Consider the following 19,955-nt stretch of genomic DNA (forward strand, 5'->3'; position numbering starts at 1 on the left):
CCTTTTTTTTTTTTTTCTTAGATTCCATATATATGTGTTAGCATACAATATTTGTTTTTCTCTTTCTGAGTTAACTTCACTCTGTATGACAGACTCTAGGTCCATCCACCTCACTACAAATAACTCAATTTCGTTTCTTTTTATGGCTGAGTAATGTTCCATTGTATATATGTGCCACATCTTCTTTATCCATTCATCTGTCATTAGACACTTAGGTTGCTTCCATGTCCTGGCTATTGTAATTAGAGCTTCAATGAACATTTTGGTACATGACTCTTTTTGAATTATGGTAAAAGGAATCCAAATCGGAAAAGAAGAAGTAAAGCTGTCACTGTTTGCAGATGACATGATACTATACATAGAGAATCCTTAGGATGCTACCAGAAAACTACTAGAGCTAATCAATGAATTTGGTAAAGTAGCAGGATACAAAATTAATGCACAGAAATCTCTGGCATTCCTATACACTAATGATGAAAAATCTGAAAGTGAAATTAAGAAAACACTCCCATTTACCATTGCAACAAAAGAATAAAATATCTAGGAATAAACCTACCTAAGGAGACAAAAGACCTGTATGCAGAAAATTATAAGACAATGATGAAAGAAATTAAAGTTGATACAAATAGATGGAGAGATATACCATGTTCTTGGATTGGGAGTTGCCTTTTAAGCAAATTTCTCATTAGGCCAATTGCCCCGCAGCCTCAGGGTGTTGGGTTTCAGTAACTACTCCGCTGGTGTCTCTTTTTTTCTCCTCTCTTCCCTTTTCTTATTTTAATTGTTCTTGCGTATGTATCTTTCTCCATAAATGATTAAAATCTTAGGTGGCTTAGAAATCATAAATTATACATAAAGTTCCATCAACTCATTCACCCATCTCTCCTCTTGCAGAGAACAGCCCATCTTCACCACCCGAGCCCACGTTTTCCAGATCGACCCCAGCACCAAGAAGAACTGGGTGCCTGCGAGCAAGCAGGCCGTCACAGTCTCCTACTTCTACGATGTCACAAGGAACAGCTATCGGATCATCAGTGTGGATGGAGCCAAGGTACCATCTCGCCGGCTCACTTGAAGTCACTTATTTTCATCAAAAGCAATACGATACATTTGAAAAGTGGAGGGAAAAGGGTGCACCCCAAAACCTGCCACCTTAACAGAGATGTTATTGTTATCATGTCTTTATAATCACAGATCCTGCTTTTTTTCTTTTTTCATTTAAAATTATGGCCAATTAAAAAAAAATTTCCCTTTTAGCATGCTGTCTTCATAACTAGCATTTTAATGCTATTTTAATAATTCCACCAAGGACCTATAATGTCCTTAATCTCTCCCCCTATGGTTAGATACTGAAGTGGCTTCCAATTTTTTACTATTATAGATAATGAGCATCTTCATGAAACAGATAACCTCGTTTGGTCATCATGCCTGTTGCTTTCTTTTGGATATTTCCTTAGGATAGATTTATGGAAGTAATGTTATAGGTCAAGATATTAATGCTTTATGGCTCTTGATGGTTATTACCAAATGGCTTTCCAAAGAGTTCTGTCTTCCAGCATGTATGAGAATGCCAGTTTATTGCACCCCTGACAGTGTTGGGTATTGTAACTAGTCTGGTTTTGGTGTTACTAGGCATGGGAGTTGAAGTTTATTAAATGGTTTTGGAGTATTTCTTGAGATAATTTTTTTCCTGGTGTTTTCATTATTCTGCTGTCTTCCTCAATATTTTTGCCACATTATGATGGGAGCAGAATAAAGAAGGATTATCAGTAGATGTATCACCAAGTTTACAAAAGAAAAAAAAAGTAGACTTGATGCTTTATAGTTTTTTTTCTGTCTTTAATCTGTGTTCATCCTGATGGACCTTTTTACATGGATAATCTGCTGTCACCTGAAATTCAGTGTATCTGAAGCTGAATTCCCCTATTTGCCCTCTAAACCACCTCTCCATTTTCATTTCCCAGTCACTTGTTGCTGGAAGGAAGGAAGGAAGGGAGGGATGGAGGGAGGGAGGAAGGAAGGGAGGGAGGGAGAAAGGAAGGAAAGAAGGAAGGAAATGGAAAAGCACAGTCATTCTCTTTTTAGTTGTTCAAATGAATCTGCCTTTGAAGTGTCTCACGTTTATACCTAATGCTTTGTTTCAAGGCCATAACTCTTTGTCCTGGTACAGTCTTGCTCAGACTGCTGCAGTAGCCTTCTGACTGGCCTTCTCTCACCTGCAATCTGCCTCTAGGTCAGCGTTCCTGGGGAGTTGGGTCAGGGCTGGGTAGTAGAATGGGACCTAGCTGTGGGCTTCTCCCTCCACGACCCCACAACCACAGAGCAGGAGGCACGGGAAGCCTCCACTGATCAGGGTTCTGATGAGTGCTCAGGAAGTGTAGAAGTGCCTGGTGCGTAGTAGGTAGGCACCTTGTGTTTGAGGATCGAATTTCTGAAAGATGCCTTTATTATTTCTTTTCTTCTGGGAGACATGGTGATACGGCGGTTGTATTCCCACTTTCCTTCTCTGTGCTTTTGAGCTGGAATCTTCTCAACTCTTGCCAGGATGTTCTGCTAGCAGTGGTGAATCAAGCTGACTTGCTTTCTTTTATCTGTAGATTCTGTCAGTTCATCTGCCATCCCTTGAAATTGGTTTGCACTTTTGTCAGTTGAGTTATCCCAGGATAGAGTGGGCTTAAATACAGATAAAGTGCATTTTATCTGTATTTAAATACAGATAAAATGCACTTTCTTAGAGAAAGCGCTTTAGTCCTATTAGCTGGGCTTTGAGTAATTTGTCAATGTGTCAGCCACTGCGTCGTACGGGTCTGCAGCTCCTTGAAGGCTGTGACAGTGGTGGGGTCCAAGCCAAACGAGTCAGCTCTGAGAAATCAGGTGGGTGGAGGAGGGTGGGCTATCCCCCGGCTGAAGAATAGAGCTAGTTCCGGCTCAGTGCGGGGGAATCCATCAAGTTACAGAGTCACTTAAAAAGTGGGAATTGGGAACCCAGGCTGTGAGGTGCCACTGGAATCCAGCAATGGAGCCCGCGGCCCTCTGGCCACGCCTCCTAAGCGCCACACCACCTGGCATTCCAGGAGCCCACGCAGAGTTCCTGTCTTACTAGTGGGGCACAGGCATCGTGACGGGGCCTTGTTCTGCGAAAGGGAGTGTCCTGTGACAGAGCATAAGGCCCAGGGGAGTGGGTAGGGACCAGCCTTAGTTGTTTAGTGCCTGTGCCTGGCACTTGGGGCCGCGGGTGGGTGGCAAGTGTCCTGCCCTGAGAACTGGAGCACAGAATACCAGACAGTGGTCCCCAGGCCTCCTCAGCTCAGCTCGACCTTGCCTGGAACTGCTCAGCAACAATGTGCCAAAGCAGCAGGCCAGGTCTAGGTCAGATCCTGTGCCTCCAGCTGCTCCACAGCTCAGCTGAGACATGGAGGACCTCCGGAGGGTGATTTCCCCAGACTGGTGGCAGCTCTTGACACTGCCCGGTCTTCTGCACCTTCCTCCTCCCCGCCCATGGCTGAGTTCCTGATCCCCCCAGCCCCAGCTTCTGCCCTGCCCCAATAATCCAGATGGGTGTCCTTCCTCCCTCGGGGCTGGAGTAGGGCGCGGCATGCTGACGTGATGCCAGTGTCGCGCTGTTCCAGGGCTCTTGTCCGCTGCCCCTCTGTATCCCACCCCTGCCCCTGGCTCCTTATCCTTGTGTTCCACCACGTTGGGCCAACCCCGCTTTGTTTTAGGCCTTTGATTCCAAATGTTGTCAGAACTAAGATGACAGATGGTCAGATGCTCTTAGCCTTTGGGGTGGTGTCTTGGCCCATGGGCTACACCTCTGACCTTGGGCAGTTCTAGGGCCCCCGGTCCTGCCTCTCCCTCCTGGCCTGGCCACATCACGTCTTCTGCTTGGTGCTTCTGGGCCAGCTGTCCCTCCCAAGGCGGGAGGCTGCTGCAGTCTGGAAGGGGAAGCCTGCTCTGCCCCTCCCAAATGAAGGAGTAGATGTGCTTCAGGAACAGGTTGCTGGTGTGGAAGGGACTTGGAGGTGGTTGTGAGCAAAGACCACAGTGGACTCAGCCGCTGAGTCAACCACGGGCAACCCACAGAGCATGGGCCCCCCGTGAAGGGAGGAGGTGCAGCCAGCAGCTTTAGCAGCTGTCGTTCCACACCAGGCATAGCAAGCTCCTCTGCCCTGTCCGAGCATTGGTCGTGCTCTACTTGGGGAAGGATGCGGGGAAGCCCTCTCCTTCCCCTGAGAGCCTTTGGTGCTGCTCATCATAGGAAAAAATCTGTGCGCAGACCTTTTCTTCCTTCTTCCAAGGAAAGTATTTCATGTGTCAGTCGCAGCTGCTGCTCGAGACGTACGTGGGTGGGAGTTCTGTGGTGCGTAGCTCCAGCATTGCCTGGGGGTTCTGTGGATCCATTTCTGTGCGTGGGGGGCTACCAGGAGACTGTGCTCTTTGAGGAACAGGCCTGGCTCATCTTTGGAGTCTCAGCATCAAGCTAGAGTGGGCCACGCCATAGACATGGGTGGGTGACGAGGTCAGGCCTGGCCACATCCTCTCCAGGCCTGCAGGAGGTGTGCCGTGTCCACAGCAGGACAGTGGACAAGAGTAGGATCACTGCCAAGAGGGAACCAGGACCAAAACCTCAGAATGTCACCCAGGGTCAGCCCTGTGCATGGACAGATGGGAGCCACATGAGGGCACATCCCGTCTCCCAGCTTCCCAGAGCGCTGATGTGAGCCATCACATCACCGACAGCCGCAACCAACAGCCGTGTGACTGATGGCGGGTTTTTGTGTGGAGCAGCCAACTCCGTTATAAAGGGACTCCATTTCCAGAGCATTTGTTAACTGAGCCGTCGCAGCACTTGATTTCATTGTGCTGTTGGCACTCTTTACAGACTGAGTTAATCATTGCCATCCGTATGAGGAATTGCCTGCACCTGTGGACAAGACCTGCCTGGAGCAGGTGTTTCTCCCAGGTGCTCTGGATGGCTCCCCTGCCCTGGGTTCTCAGTTATTTATAGGATCACAGAAGCCTATATTGGAAGAGACCTTAGAGGTCATCCATTCTACAAATATTTAGCAGCACCCGCTGTGTTCTACCTAATCACAATGGTTTGGAGGATATAAGCCTCTGAAACTCTGACTTGTTTGGTGTTTTCTTCTGGGAATGTGAAATTTCCTTCAAGAACACAGTCAGGGTCCCCTCCTCCACCCATCAGTATAGTTTCCTCTTTTTTTTTTTTTTTTTTTTTGGGTCATTGTTTTGTTTTGTGTTAGTTTCTGCTGTATAACAAAGTGAATCTGCTATACATATACATATATCCCCATATCTCCTCCCTCTTGCATCTCCCTCCCACCCTCCCTATCCCACCCCTGTAGGTGGTCACAAAGCACCGAGCTGGTCTCCCTGTGCTATGCGGCTGCTTCCCACTAGCTATCTATTTTACATTTGTTTGGTGGTGTGTAAATGTCACGCCACTCTCTCACTTCATTGATGTGGACCATTTTTAAAGTCTTTATTGAATTTGTTACAATATCGCTTCTGTTTTATGTTCTGGTTTCTTGGCCATGAGGCATGTGAGATCTTAGCTCCCTGACCAGGGATAAAACCCACACCCCCTGCATTGGAAGGCGAAGTCCTAACCACTGGACCTCCAGCGAAGTCCTTAGTTTCCCCTTTTGGATAAATACAGAGCACCTTCTGTTAAGGGAGCAGACATATGGAAGGTTCTCAGCACACAGTAGGATTTTCAATGAATGTTGGTTTCTCTTCTTCCCTGACTATGGTTTAAAAAAAAATAGAATAAAAACATCTATTAATACCTTTTCTGGAAGCAGGCAACAAGTCTTTTAATTGCTGTAACTCATCCCCAGCCTCTTCTGCGTTCTGACTTCCGTCTCCGTGGATTTGGGGACTTGCCCTGAATAGGAACCAGGGGGCCTGCCTCCAGCTTCGTCTGAAGCCGGAGCTACACTAGGGACTGGAGGAGCTTAGCTTTTTGCTTCTTCCAGGTGCATGTGCTCTGTGCATTGTCTGAGAAGTAGGTTCCAGTGATCTGCAGGAACTGAGTCTTTTACTGGGGAGTCTCTCTTTTTTTTTTTTTCTCCATGAACGTTTCAGAGAGAATTCACAAAAAAGAGGAAGGGGGTAGGCATAGGAGTCGGGAGCCCATATTAAAGGTTGTGCTTTAAAGCAGCCCCTTCATCCTTCTGGGCTTCACTTTCTAAGGGTGCTTCGCTGCCCACCCCACCACGGGCCTTCCCAGGTCCCTAGGGAGGCACCAGTTCTGGTCCTGCTGAGTCCGTCTGCTTCATCGAACACCCACGCGTGCCCTTTCTCTCCACACCCAAGACCTCATTCTTCCTTGTTCCCTCCTGACTGTCCCGGCTGCCTTCTGCATGCCTTCACTCCTCAGGCCCTGCCTTGGTGCTTCTAAAGTCATTTTCTACCCAGGCCTCTTCCCTTGAAACTGTCCCCTCTTGCTGGGTGACATCCTCCACTCCTGTGACCCCAGAGTCTGCTGAGCCTCCCCCCACTTACCTGAGGCCAGAACCCACAGGTCCAGCCACTTCCTCTGCCCCCAACACAGTTTTCCGGTGTCCCCATGCACAGGGCACCTCCTTCCCTTTTCACAAGCTTCTGTTCACACGGGGGATTCGTCTCCCTGACAGCTTTGTTATAGCTTTGCATGTGCTTTATTTTTAACTGTTTATCTGTGCCATTTAATATCTTATAATAAAGCAAATACTCATGTACCCAACACCCAATTGAGGAAGTCTGTCCTTTACTAGTCCTTCAGAAGTCCCTTTCTGGATCTCGCCCTAATATAGGCACTGCCGTCCACCCTGCAAGAGGTTACCACTTTCTTGAAATTCGTATTAAACATTCCCTTGCCTTTCTTTATACTTTTGCCACCTGTGTATATATCCCTAAGCTAGAGGTTGGCAAACTTTTTCTCTAAACGGCCTGATAGTAATTTTCTTATGAGCTGTACAATCTCTTTCACAGCTCTTCAACTTTTCTTTTGTATCAATAGCAAGGAAATGGCCAGAGGCCAATATGTACATGAATGGGTGAAGCTGTGTACCAATAAAACTTTATTTACAAAAACAGGCTGGATTTGGCCTGAGGGCTATAATTGTTGACCCTTGCCCTAAATATATTATTTAGTTATGCCTGTTTTTGATTTTTACATAAATAGAATCATACGGAGACCTATACTGTATGTCTTCTTTTGTGACTTTTTTTTTACTTAAGTTTTTGTCGTCATCCATGCTGATACCTATAGCTCTGATTAATTTTCACTGCTAGGTAGTATTTCGTTGTATGAATATACCATAATTTATCCATTCTGCTGGTGGTGGACATTTATGTTTGCAAACACTGCTACTGTGAACATCCTTGTGCATTTCTCCTGGTGTACCTATGCAAAGGTTTCTCTCAGATATATACTTAGGAGTGGAATTGCTGGGTGGTAGGGAATGCGCATTTTAAACTTTATCAGAGAAAGCCACATTAGTTTTCAAAGTGATTTTGCCCATCTGTGAGAGCACCCATTGCCCCACATCCTCACCCCCACCCTTGGTATCATCAGACATATTTTGAATTTGGTGAGTATATAGTAGTAATGGTAATGCAGTTTCCACATTCCTAGTGACATTGAGCTTGTAGCTTATGTCCGTCAAACTCAACCTACCTCATTCTCTCCAGTCTCACAAGAGAGGGGTCCATTCACCTGCCCAGAACTAAGCCTTCCTCAGGTCCCATCTCCTCACCCCCACCCCCAGAATATCCCCCCCATTCACACAGCTGCACTGGGCACTCAACCGTAGCAGACCCAGAGTAGACAAAAGGTCATATGTGTCCACTTCCTTTCACTTCTTCATGCATGCTTGAGGAGGGTGAAAGTCAGAAATGAGTCAGAGCCTCAAAGAGAAACAGGCAATAAGGTGAATTCCAGGTGCAAGCGCAGTTAGCCAGAAATGATTTAGGAACCCACACAGAAGGAATGTGTCCTTAGAAGCTTCGATCTGCCCAACTTCTCAGGAGGACTTGGTGTTGGTGGGCTGAGCCAAGGGTAGCACAGGACGGAGTTTCCATGTTAGTGGGAAATGAAAGAAGAGGGTCCTGGGATTGACCACTTTTTAATGGCTTGATTGCCCTAGCTGTCCGTCTTGCTGCTTTTGAGGTCAGTGCACTGGATTTCCTGAGAGAATGGCCAGCCAGTTGCCTCACTAATTGTAGAGATGGGTTTACTGTTATGACCTGGAGATTGTTCAGACCAGCTACCTCTGGTGAGTCATGGCAGTGTAAAGGATATTGTAGAAGTAAATGATGGCTTTCCTTCCCTTCTTCTCTCTCCTCCCCTTACTTCCTCCCTTCTGGATCTTGGAAGTTCCAGAAGTCCCAGAGCCTTTGGTGAATCATTAGGAGACAGCCAGGCATTGCAAAGTCTGCAGAGAAGCAGCCTCAGGGATTGCAAGAGCAGCACGGTGAAGGGAGGAGGCTTTCCTTTTTCGCCCTCCTGGCTGACCTCCAGCTTGTGGGATCTTATAGGTTGTGTTTGGTAAATGCCTGGGCACCTTGATGCCAGTGACAGAATGAAAGGTAGCCGTGCTGAACTGGGATCAAAGCAATCCTCCAGTAGATCAGACATGTCAGTAGGGAATGAAGAGGACAGAGGCACTCCCACTGCAAAGTTATGATGAAGACGTCCTGCAAGACTGGGAGTTTGTGTTCTAGGAGTGAGCAGACCTTTCATCTACGCTGGGTCTGTGGTGGTGAGCACCTAGTGCATTTGTATGGGTATGAGGGACATCCTGGGGGTGGAAGTGAGGAGGTGGGACCTAGGGGACTGAGGCTTAGTTCTGGGCAGGTGGATAGACCCTTCTCTTGTGAGACAGGAGAAAATGAAGTAGGGTGGGTTGATGGACTAAATTATAAGCTGGGAGTTCTAATACACCTCTGTACCCTCCACTCCCTGCCAACACACATGATACAGGAGGGGAGGAAAGAGATGGGCAGTTAGTGAGAGGTCTAGAATCACTGCTTAGAGTGAGCACTGTGGGATCTGAGCACTTGAGGAATATCTGCAGCTAATCTTAGCTACCCATTTGAAGTCATACTAATCAACTATATTGGCATGTTGAAGTTCAGTTTTGCTTCTTGGAGTAAACAGCAACCTTATGAGAGGTTGCATGCTTCCCATAAACATTATAGAAAAATGTCACTTGAGACACATAGTAAATTGCATCTCCATAATTCAGCACTTCTGCTTTTGAGTAAGGTATATAGATGCAGCAGGCCAGTGTTCCTTCTGATGGCAACTAGAAAAAGCTGGATAAACACAATTTAAAGACAACAGAGAACTGTAGAAACAATGAGGACTAGAGGGACTAAAATTCCAGAGAGGTGAGGACCACTCAGGGATGACAATCAGAAGGTCTTTTCTCTCTTGGGAGCATTTGTCAATCTTGGGTGCTGCCTGAAGACTGGGGCTTGGCCCATGTATAGGGATGCTGCTGCGACAAAGAGACATTAAGGAAACATTTAGCAGTGCACGGGGCTAGAGTGACAAAGGTGGAGACTTGAGGGGCTTCAAACCCATGGCTAGTTTTCCCCACAGGACATTTGCTGAATTCCAAGTCTGTGCCAGCATAATGAGTTAAACTGGACATTTCTGAAAGGCAGAGTAAAATTTTCCTCAGATTTACAGTGCTTAGAAAGCAAAGACCTGCCAAGGGGTCTGAGAAGAGAACAGTAAAGACATGAAAACCTCAGAGGGATAGGGAATGGACACTGGGCAGACGTCTGCATACCCTTTTCACCTGGGGCACTCACTGATTCTAGAAGTAGCTAGGCACTGAAAAGCCAGGTTTGGCTCCTGGGAAAGATGACACCTAGGGAACAAAGAAACCAGCAGAGATTTTGGAACTTGAGTGACAAAATTGGAGACTTGAGTGGCCCCAAATACATGGCTAGTTTCTCCTTCAAGGTTTGCCAGATTTTGAAGATGCATGGTTTTGGAAGGCTACAGAATGAAGCTGAAAACCTGTGATGGACAGAAGTGAATCTCCTGCTCTCTTTCAGGGAAGAGCAGTTAAAGACCTGCCAGGTTCTCAGTTGAAAGCTTTAGAGGGCCTGCCCTAAAAACAGGGGCGAACCAAAAGCAAACTGAGCATTACCAGAACTGAAACCGAGCCCTGACCCTTAGTCACTGAGTTAGGGATTACCGATCTACCCTACTTGCCTAGCAGAGGAGAGAGAAAACTCTATCTGTAGATGGTAACATAATGTGAAGCCCTAACAGTTCTTTTATACCCATTTTCTACCATACAGTGAAAAAATTCCCTCATGCCTGGAATCAAGAGGGCAAAAATCAGATAATAGAAACAGATTCAAAGATAATCTAGACGTTTGAGGATTTAAATATAACTATGAAAAAAAATAAAATTAATAAAATAACTATGAGTAATACATTCAAGGACATATAGGAAAAAATGAACAAAATAGTTGAAAGGAAGGAGGATATTCCCAGAAATTTATACTTTTTTAAAAAGAATCACAGGGACATTCTAGAACTAAAATAATACAAAGTCTGAAATTTAGAACTTAGTGGATAGGTTTAACAGCAGTTTGGATATATCAATAGCCAAGACACGTGAACTAGAAGACAGATCAATAGAAAATACCCAAATTGAAATGGAGAGACCCAAGAATCAGGGGATAAAAACTGATAAGAATATAAACCGCGATGCTGGGTCACGGCGGTGGCAGCAGGCAGCCCCTCCACTCGTTTGGGGTCCCGGCGGCCATGGTTCCCAGGAGCCCGAGATGCGTGGCAAGGCGGCGGCGAGCTCTGGGTCAACTCACTATCCTAAAAGTCCATCCTCCCAAGAAGAAGGAACAGAAAGACCTCTTTGTAAGAAAGGCGCAGGTATCCCATGAACGAGACAGCAGAAAACCGACTGGAGTACAGCAGGACTCCAGAGCCAGATATAAGGCTCAGAAAAGGGCACCAACTTGATGGTACAAGGAGAGGTGACAATGACATCCACCAAGGAGATTTGGAGCCACTTGTAGAGGCATCTGTCCTTTCTTCCTATCATAAAAAAATCTTGGAGGAACGTCGCTGCGATGATGGAACATCTCAGGAGGAAGAGGGGTTTATGGGCATGTCCCCCCTCTTACAAGCCCACCACACCATGGAGAGAATGGAGGAGTTTGTGTGTAAGGTCTGGGGAGGTCGCTGGCATGTAATGCCTCATTATGTGCTACCCGACTGGCTCAAGGATAACGACTTCCTCTTGCATGGACACCGGCCCCCTATGCCTTCTTTCTGGGCCTGTTTTAAGAGCATTTTCAGAATACACACTGAGACAGGCAACATCTGGCCACATCTCTTAGGTTGTGTATTCTTCCTGTGCCTGGGGATCTTTTATATGTTTCGTCCAAACATCTCCTTTGTGGCCCCCCTGCAAGAGAAGGTGGTCTTTGGATTATTCTTCTTGGGGGCCATTCTCTGCCTTTCTTTTTTGTGGCTGTTCCACACAGTCTACTGCCACTCAGAAGGGGTCTCCCATCTCTTCTCTAAACTGGATTACTCTGGTATTGCTCTTCTGATTATGGGAAGCTTTGTCCCTTGGTTTTATTATTCTTTCTCCTGTAACCCACAACCATGCTTCATCTACTTGATTGTCATCCGTGTGCTGGGCATTGCAGCCATTATCGTCTCCCAGTGGGACATGTTCGCTACCCCGCAGTATTGGGGAGTGAGAGCAGGAGTGGTCTTGGGCCTTGGCCTGAGTGGCATCATTCCCACCTTGCATTATGTCATCTCGGAGGGCTTCCTGAAGGCCGCCACCATAAGGCAGATCGGCTGGTTGATGCTGATGGCCAGCCTGCATATCACAGGAGCAGCCCTGTACGCTGCCCGCATCCCCGAGCACTTCTTTCCCGGCAAGTATGACATCTGGTTTCACTCCCATCAGCTCTTCCACATCTTTGTGGTGGCTGGCGCTTTTGTTCACTTCCACCGTGTCTCGAACCTCCAGGAGTTCCACTTCATGATCGGCGGAGGCTGCAGTGAAGAAGATGCACTGTGATGCCTGCCGGTGGCCGGGGACTGTGACTCTTAACCAGGGCCTGCGGTGCCTGCAGGCCTCCCTCACTGGCCGGTGACACCAGTGCCAGAGGAGCCCCAAACCCTGGCAGCCTCGTGGCTTTGTGACGCCCCAGGGCTCCAGGTGGTCCGCGACTGGGAAGAGAAAACAAAAATAAATCACACCTCAGAGGTGGAGAAGAGGAGAGATGGCCCAAACCCTGCCTTGTTCTTGGGTCTGCTGAGTGAGGGCACTGTGAGACCCTGGCAATCTGGCTTCTGATCCGTGTCCTACTTCTTTGTAGATGCCGGGACAGTTTAGCTGGAGGCTCACTCTTCTCCCTCTTCTCTCCTTAAAACAACACGCAAACCAGTTTCGATGAACATTTATATCCTATAAGGGGTGGGGGTGTGCCTTTGGGAGGACAAAGAAATTAATGTAAATAAGATTTCTGACTTACTGTTTAAATAAAAATTTGTATAAATGTTTTTTTAAAAAAGAATATAAACCATGTTGGACACCCTCAAAAGATCTAGCACACATATAATGGGAATCCCGGAAGGAGAGGAGGGAGAATGGAGCAGAAGTGATATTCATAGAGAGAATGGTTGAGAATTTTCCAAAAACTGATGAATTTTCCAGAATTGATGAGTCTACAGATTTAAGAAGTTGAATGGGACTTCTCTGGTGGCGCAGTGGTTAAGAATCCGCCTGCCAGGACTTCCCTGGTGGCACAGTGGTTAAGAGCCCGCCTGCCAATGCAGGGAACACAGGTTCGAACCCTGGTCCTGGAAGATCCCACATGCTGCAGAGCGACTAAGCCCGTGCGCCACAACTGCTGAGCCTGTGCCCTAGAGCCCACGAACCACAACTACTGAAGCCCACGCGCCTAGAGCCCGTGATCTGCAACAAGAGAAGCAACCGCAATGAGAAGCCCACGCACTGCAACGAAGAGTAGCCCCCGCTCACCGCAACTGGAGGAAGCCCGCGCGCAGCAACGAAGACCCAACGCAGCCATAAATAAATAGATAGATAGATAGATAGATAGACTCTGCCTGCCAATGCAGGGGACATGGGTTAGATCCCTAGTCTGGGAAGATCCCACATGCCGCAGAGCAACTAAGCCCGTGCGCCACAACTACTGAGCCTGCGCTCTAGAGCCCGCAGACCACAACTGCTGAAGCCCGCAGGCCACAACTACTGAAGCCCGAGTGCCTGGAGCCTGTGCTCTGCAACAAAGAGAAGCCACCACAGTGAGAAACCCGCACGTTGCAGCAAAGAGTAGCCCCCGCTTGCCGTAACCAGAGAAAAGCCCGCAAGCAGCAATGAAGACCCAACACAGCCTAAATAAGTAAGTAAGTAAGTAAGTTGAATGAACCCCCAAGAAGCATAAATATACATTTAGTTAATCATTGCCTTATGTAAGCAATACATACATTATATTCTTTTCAACCAGTTACTAGTTTTATGACCTTGAACAAGTCATTGGAGCTTGTTGAGCATCAGTTTCCCCATCTGTAAAATTGGGGATCAGATGAAAGACTGAAAAACTACCTTAGGAACTGTTAAGTTCTAAAACGATCTAAAGATGACCAGTGGGCATCACCATTCTTATTCCAGCTTGACTGACAGTGTGGGACAGCCTGTTTGGAACATGGGACAGGCTTCAGAGGTGTGTCAGCCTCTGTCCTCTGCCTTTCAAGGGGGCTTCAGGGAGAGGGTGTGGAAGCTGACCTACGGGCAGAGGTCTGTTGTGAGGAGAAGAAAGATTTAGAATGGGTGTGGTCATCGGTTTGCCCTCCCAGGATGCTGGTAATTGAGAGGTGATCAGGGTTGGCTTCCTGGGATCACATGATCTACTCTGATCCATCTCCCAACCACATGCCTTCCCTTGGCCTGCCTTGGTTTCACTCCATCGGTCCTACCTGGGGCTGAGCCAGAACCCAGCCAGCCTTCGAGGTCCCGGATGCCTTACTTTGTACTTGCCTCTGGTTTAGATCTGCATTTTCCACACCTCCCTCCGCTGCCCCCATTTCTTGATAGTTTCCGGTGACAGCAGGCAGAGCTCTTTACTAACTGTTGCATTCAGTTTTCTGAAAAACATGTGATAAAAGTGTCTTAGCTCACACAGTCTTGGGAATTAGAGGAACTAGCACAGGAAGGAAAAGCAACCTGGAGTGCGGTGAAGGCATCAGTACTTCATAGCTGGGGCAAGAACAGGAGCCGTCACGTATAACATGAGAAGCACGTCATACAGAAGTTCAGAATACAGGACTTTGAGTCAGACAGTCTGGGTTTTACCTCTAGGCTTTGCTACTTGCCAACTCGGTTTCTCCTGTGAAATGAAGGTGGTAGTCATACCTTATAGGCTTGTTGTAAGGCTTAAGAGCTGATACAAGTAGTTTTTTAGTCTTCAGTAATTTAGTATTTAGTATTCAGGCCGCCAAGGATTTCTGCCGAGTGAGCCTGTTATTTATACTTTATAACACTGATCAATTGTTTAGTGATTACTTACATGTCTCTACCCTCTTCGTGACTACCTGCAGCTTGAAGACCAGGAATCTTGACTCCTTCCTCTTTGTGTCTTTGGTTAGCAGAATACCAGGCATATAATGAATGTTCAGTGAATGTTTGTTGAATGAATGAATGTACTGTGTGCTGGATATCATCCTTTTACCTCCACATTTATCCTCTACTCTTCTTCACCCTGCTCTGGTCCCTGAGGGGCTGACCCACAGATGACATCAGTGGGCTTGCGGGGCCTCTGGCTTCTGGTTGGGTTTGGCCAGTGGCGGGAAATCAGAACGGTAGAGGCGAGGGCATTTGTCCCACTGGCTCCGCCTCTTGTGAGGTCACCACGTGCTGGTGTGTCCCTCAACAGAAGGTCTCCTCTCTCGTTAAGGCAGCCTGTGCTCCATGACTCCCTCCTTCCACGTCCCATAGCCTCTTCACCGCCTCCTCCTTTAAAACCAAGGAGAGGTGGCAGCAGCTAGCACCAGGTCCCTGCACTGTCCATACACCCAGCTCACACCTGTCTAATTAGTCTGTAAATTAACCCTCCACAAATTATCCCAATAGAATGTACCTTTTCTTTCCCGTGAGGAAGCAGCAAGCCTCCATTGCTCATGGAAATTTTAAATGGTTTGAGCTGGACCCCGGGGCTCCCGGCACTTAAAAAGGTAGGCAGCGTGGTTTTTCAGAGGATGTGTGACATGGCCGGGCCGTTAAGGGCAATCGGATGTGCGACAGCTTTGGGGAAATAAGTAGCAGTTTTGGAAACTGTTCTCTACTTAGGAGAGACTTTCTCCCACTGATAACCTGTGAGATCTTATTTTAGGCTGACTGTTTTTAAGTCTCTGAAATTGCCTCTTATCATGGTTGTGTGTACATGACTCAGCGTGGGATGTGCCAGGAGAGGAAGAACTCAGGACCAGATATAACAGTGGGGATGCAGGCTTTACCTACTAGCTTTGCCAACAGCGGATTTTTTAAGGAGTTACTTTGGTGTCTAATTCAGTGTTTAAATGTTGACTCTTTGGGCTGTTTCGCTGCAGGTGATCATAAACAGCACAATCACACCCAATATGACTTTCACCAAAACATCGCAGAAATTTGGGCAGTGGGCCGACAGCAGAGCCAACACGGTGTTTGGTTTGGGGTTTTCCTCGGAGCAGCAGCTGACGAAGGTAATGTGGTCCTTTCCTCAGCGCCGTGGGTGCCATGTCCAATGCTCTTCTCATTCAGTAGGTAATTGCCTGCTGAGGGATCCAGTGCTGCTACTACTGGTTGAGCAGATTCCTCCCTGGCCTTCAGTTTTCTCCCCTCTGGTGCTGCAGGGCTACCAAACCAGATGACCTTTTAGAAACACCAGTTTCCTTGAAAATGGAGATGTTGTTTAGAGAAGGAAAACATCTCTAACGATGCTGCTTCACAGCCTGAGGTGTAGCCTCAGGACGCAGCTTTGCCAGTCATTCCTTCCCCAGGTGTCTGTCCTGCCCCTGCACCCAGGGTGTGTCTGACAGCCATCCGTGTCACTGACTCTGGTTGGAGCCCTCAGAGAGGGGGAGTAAGGTGACGCTCAGTAAGACTTTTAAAAGGTTTCTGCTCCCAGTTTCCAACATGCATGTGGGTGCGGGGGAGGAGGGGTTCCCCGAAGCACCAAGCACTTCTCAGACCCCAGATGGGTGTCCTGAGATGCAACTCGATTCTGACACTGCCTACCTGGAGGAAGCATCCAATCCCACAGGTGAAGGGCTCAGTCCTGCAAGATCCTCCCAACTTCAGACTTCAGTTGTAAGCCCAGGGTGTCACCTGTGCTTCTGACTAACCGGCTATAGTTCAGAGGTCTCAATGACCCCCTCCTAAGGTTCAATTAATTTGCTAGAGCTGCTTATAGAACTCAGAGAAACATTTTACTTACTAGGTTATCAGTTTATTATAAAGGGGTATAACTCAGGAACAGCTGGATGGAAGAGACATAGGGCAAGGTATGGGGAAAGGACGGAGCTTCCACGCCCCTTCTGAAGTCTGCCACTCTCCCCAAATCTCTACATGTTCACCCACCCGGAAGCTCTCCAAACCCATCCTTTTAGGGTTTTCTGGAGGCTTTATTAATTAGGCATGATTGATTCCATCACTGACCACTGGTGATTGATTCAGCCTCCAGCCCTCTCCCCTCCCCAGAGGGACTGAAAGTTTCACCCCCCTATTCATGATTGGTTCCCCTGGCAACCAGCCCCCATCCTTAGGTCCTTTGCAAAAGTCACCTCATTGACATAAACCCAGTTTTGACGGAAAGGGGCTTGTTATGATAAGATACCCATTTCACCTTTATGGTTCTGAACTCAGAACTGAGGACAAGAGACCAAATATTGTGACAAAAGATGCTCCCATTGCTCTTAGCGCTCAGGAACTGTGAGCCAGGAACTGTGGAGGAAGACAAGATATATATTTCTCATATGTCATAGGATCGTAAGTTCTTAACTTCGAGTCCCCACAGCCCTTAAAATGTCACACAGCGTTTTGTGTGTGTGTTGCTTTTTTTCTAGGGAGAGCGTTTATAGCTTTGCTTTGATTTCCAAGGGGTCTGGGACACACTCTGTGGATAGTTAAAAAGGTGTTGAGTGGGGCTTCCCTGGTGGCGCAGTGGTTGAGAGTCCGCCTGCCGATACGGGGGACGCGGGTTCGTGCCCTGGTCCGGGAAGATCCCACATGCCGCGGAGCGGCTACACCCATGAGCCATGGCCGCTGAGCCTGCGCGTCCGGGGCCTGTGCTCCGCAACGGGAGAGGCCACAGCAGTGAGAGGCCCGCGTACTGCAAAAACAAAAACAAAAACAAACAAACAAAAGGTGTTGAGGAGCAGAGCATGACTGACCACAGACTTGGAGACGCCCAAGGACCGAGGAAACAAACTGACCACCTCAGAGAGGCCTCACCTAGCCGATTGAAGGGGCCAGGAGCTTGTTTTAGGAGAATAGGCTTCCTTTTAGGATGGTAGCGAGTCCTGTGTAGGTATTGAAAATGTACTGGTTAAAAGCAAGACTGACTAGGGACTTGCCTGGTGGTCCAGTGGTTAGGACTCCGTGCTTCCACTGCAGGGGACCCGGCTTCAATCCCTGGTCGGGGAACTAAGATCCCTTGTGTCTCGACGCAGCCAAAAAAAACAAAACAAAAACAAAAAGCAAGACTGCCTAGTTTATGTGACACAAGAACTTATTGGAAGACTATCAGAGTATCTCAAGGAGTCCAAGAGAGAGTTGAAAATCCAGGAAGGGCTGGAGCCAGGCTGGCTTTGGGAATCTTGGCTAAAGGAGTTCTAGACCATTGCCTTGACCGTCCCACTGACTGCTGGGCAGGTGTTTATTGAGCTCCTGCTGTGTCGACACCTTGCTGGGCACCAAGGATGCAGAGCTGTGGTCCCGTCCCTGGAGGGCCTTACAGAATTCCAGATACCTGGGGAATTGACAGAGGTGCTTAGTACAGACTTGGTTGCTTGGGTTCCCTGTGTACACTAAGGACTATTTTCACAGGGGGATTAAGATGAATCAGGAAGCCACCCTGGCAGGAACTTGCTAAATGCACCTTTCATTTGTCCAGTGTGTGTGCACACCACATACACACACACATGCACATTTCTAAGGAGACCTCCAGCCCACAGACCCAGCCACAAACAAGCCCCCTAAGGAAGGGTACCCCACAGTCTGTCTTCCTCTGCATCCCCACCTATGAGGATGCTGTTCCCTAGAAGCCCAAGAAACCCAAAATGGCCTGGTGGCACGCCACACATCCTCCTATGCCACCCACTCGTAGAAGCATCCTTTCCTGGGTACTAAAATCTCCAGATCGCCAGGGCTCAGCAACATGGGGCAGGAAGCAGAAATCTTAAGGGTAGCTCGTGGGGTATAAACATGGGAGATGTCATCTCCATTCCTGATCCCTCAGTCCCTGGACTGCAACTCTGAGGAGAAGCATCACGTCCCACAGCTCTGCAAGATGTGGTGTTCTAGCAGGCAGCACAGCAGAGTTCTGGAAGGCCTGCTGCTTCTGCTGATAAGGTTTGTGGGAGGATCAAGAATCCTGTGGCGAGTAGACCTTGCTTCATTTCATCTGCAGAGAAGTTGGTTGGTTGGTTGGAGGTGGTGCTGTGTAGTACAGAAGGCATTAAGTAAGTCTGCGGGTTGGGGGGCCGGGAGGCATGACAGTTCGTAGTAAACGTCTGTCCTGGTGAGGGTAAATTACTGTGTGCTCTGGAGAAAGGGCCCAGCGTAATCAGCTTTCCACCAGGGAGCTGGCTGGTCACTTAGAATTGTGATGCAGAATCGGGGCCTCAGGGTGGGTCACTGCTGTTGGCAGTTGATACTCAACGGGGCCAGAAGTCAGGGTGGCCATGACAGGAGTAGGTATTGTCAAGGCCACACCACATTCTCTCCCCGGCACCAAGGCCAGTGTGTCCATAAGCCTTTTGAGCAAGTGCCAGGCTGCCTGGGGAAGAGAATGACTGGGTATCCATAGAGCAGCCTTCCTGCCCCTAGTTCTAGGGATTCTTTTTGCTGGAGGGTGGAGGCTTCAGAAGAGCATTGTCTTGGTCTGTTCAGGCTATTATAACAAAATACCATAGACTGGGTATTTAAACAACAGCCTCTCACAGTTCTTTTTTTTTATAATTAATTTTTATCAGAGTATAGTTGCTTTACAATGTTTTGTTAGTTTCTGCTGTACAGCAAAGTGAATCAGCTATACATATACATATATCCCCTCTTTTTTGGATTTCCTTCCCATGTAGGTCACCACAGAGCATTGAGTAGAGTTCCCTGTGCTATACAGTAGGTTCTTATTAGTTATCTATTTTATACATAGTATCAATAGTGTATATATGTCAATCCCAATCTCTCAGTTCCTCCCACCCCCCCTTTCCCCCTCGGTATCCATACATTTGTTCTTTATGTCTGTGCCTCGGTTTCTGCTTTGCATAAAAATGGTATAAGATCATCTATACTATTTTTCTAGATTCCACATATATGTGTTAATATATGATATTTGTCTTTCTCTTTCTTCACTCTGTATGAAGTCTCTAGGTCCATCCACGTCTCTACAAATGACCCAATTTCATTCCTTTTTATGGCTGAGTAATGTTGCATTGTATATATGTACCACATCTTCTTTATCCATTCCTCTGTTGATGGACATTTAGGTTGCTTCCATGTCCTGGCTATTGTAAATAGTGCTGCAATGAACATTAGGGTGCATGTGTCTTTTTGAATTATGGTTTTCTCGGGGTATATGCCCAGTAATGGGATTGCTGGGTCATATGGTAGTTCTATTTTTAGTTTTTTAAGGAACCTCCATACTGTTCTCCATAGTGGTTG

General features: G+C 47.5%; 2 protein-coding genes across 12 annotated transcripts in view; both read left to right on the plus strand.

Moving 5' to 3' along the window:
• Nucleotides 1-19,955, plus strand: part of HOMER2 (homer scaffold protein 2) — a 99,596-nt gene that overhangs the window by 49,311 nt on the left and 30,330 nt on the right. For all 11 annotated transcript variants that reach the window (XM_024117403.1, XM_055087902.1, XM_055087900.1 and 8 more), the window contains exons 2-3: nucleotides 895-1,051; nucleotides 15,644-15,775. In XM_024117403.1, coding sequence (XP_023973171.1) covers nucleotides 895-1,051; nucleotides 15,644-15,775 — 289 coding nt within the window. The remainder of the gene's footprint in view (nucleotides 1-894; nucleotides 1,052-15,643; nucleotides 15,776-19,955) is intronic.
• Nucleotides 10,824-12,449, plus strand: LOC102996013 (adiponectin receptor protein 2-like). Its single transcript, XM_055087899.1, has one exon. The coding sequence runs from the start codon at nucleotides 10,932-10,934 to the stop codon at nucleotides 12,090-12,092; it is 1,161 nt and encodes a 386-aa protein (XP_054943874.1). The 5' UTR covers nucleotides 10,824-10,931; the 3' UTR covers nucleotides 12,093-12,449.

Source organism: Physeter macrocephalus, chromosome 11 (assembly GCF_002837175.3).
Source record: "Physeter macrocephalus isolate SW-GA chromosome 11, ASM283717v5, whole genome shotgun sequence".
Classification (NCBI taxonomy): Eukaryota; Metazoa; Chordata; class Mammalia; order Artiodactyla; family Physeteridae; genus Physeter; species Physeter macrocephalus.

What these genes read in the sequence shown, in the direction of transcription:
- LOC102996013 (XM_055087899.1), top strand. Translation starts at nt 10,932, where the DNA reads ATGAACGAGACAGCAGAAAACCGACTGGAGTACAGCAGGACTCCAGAG.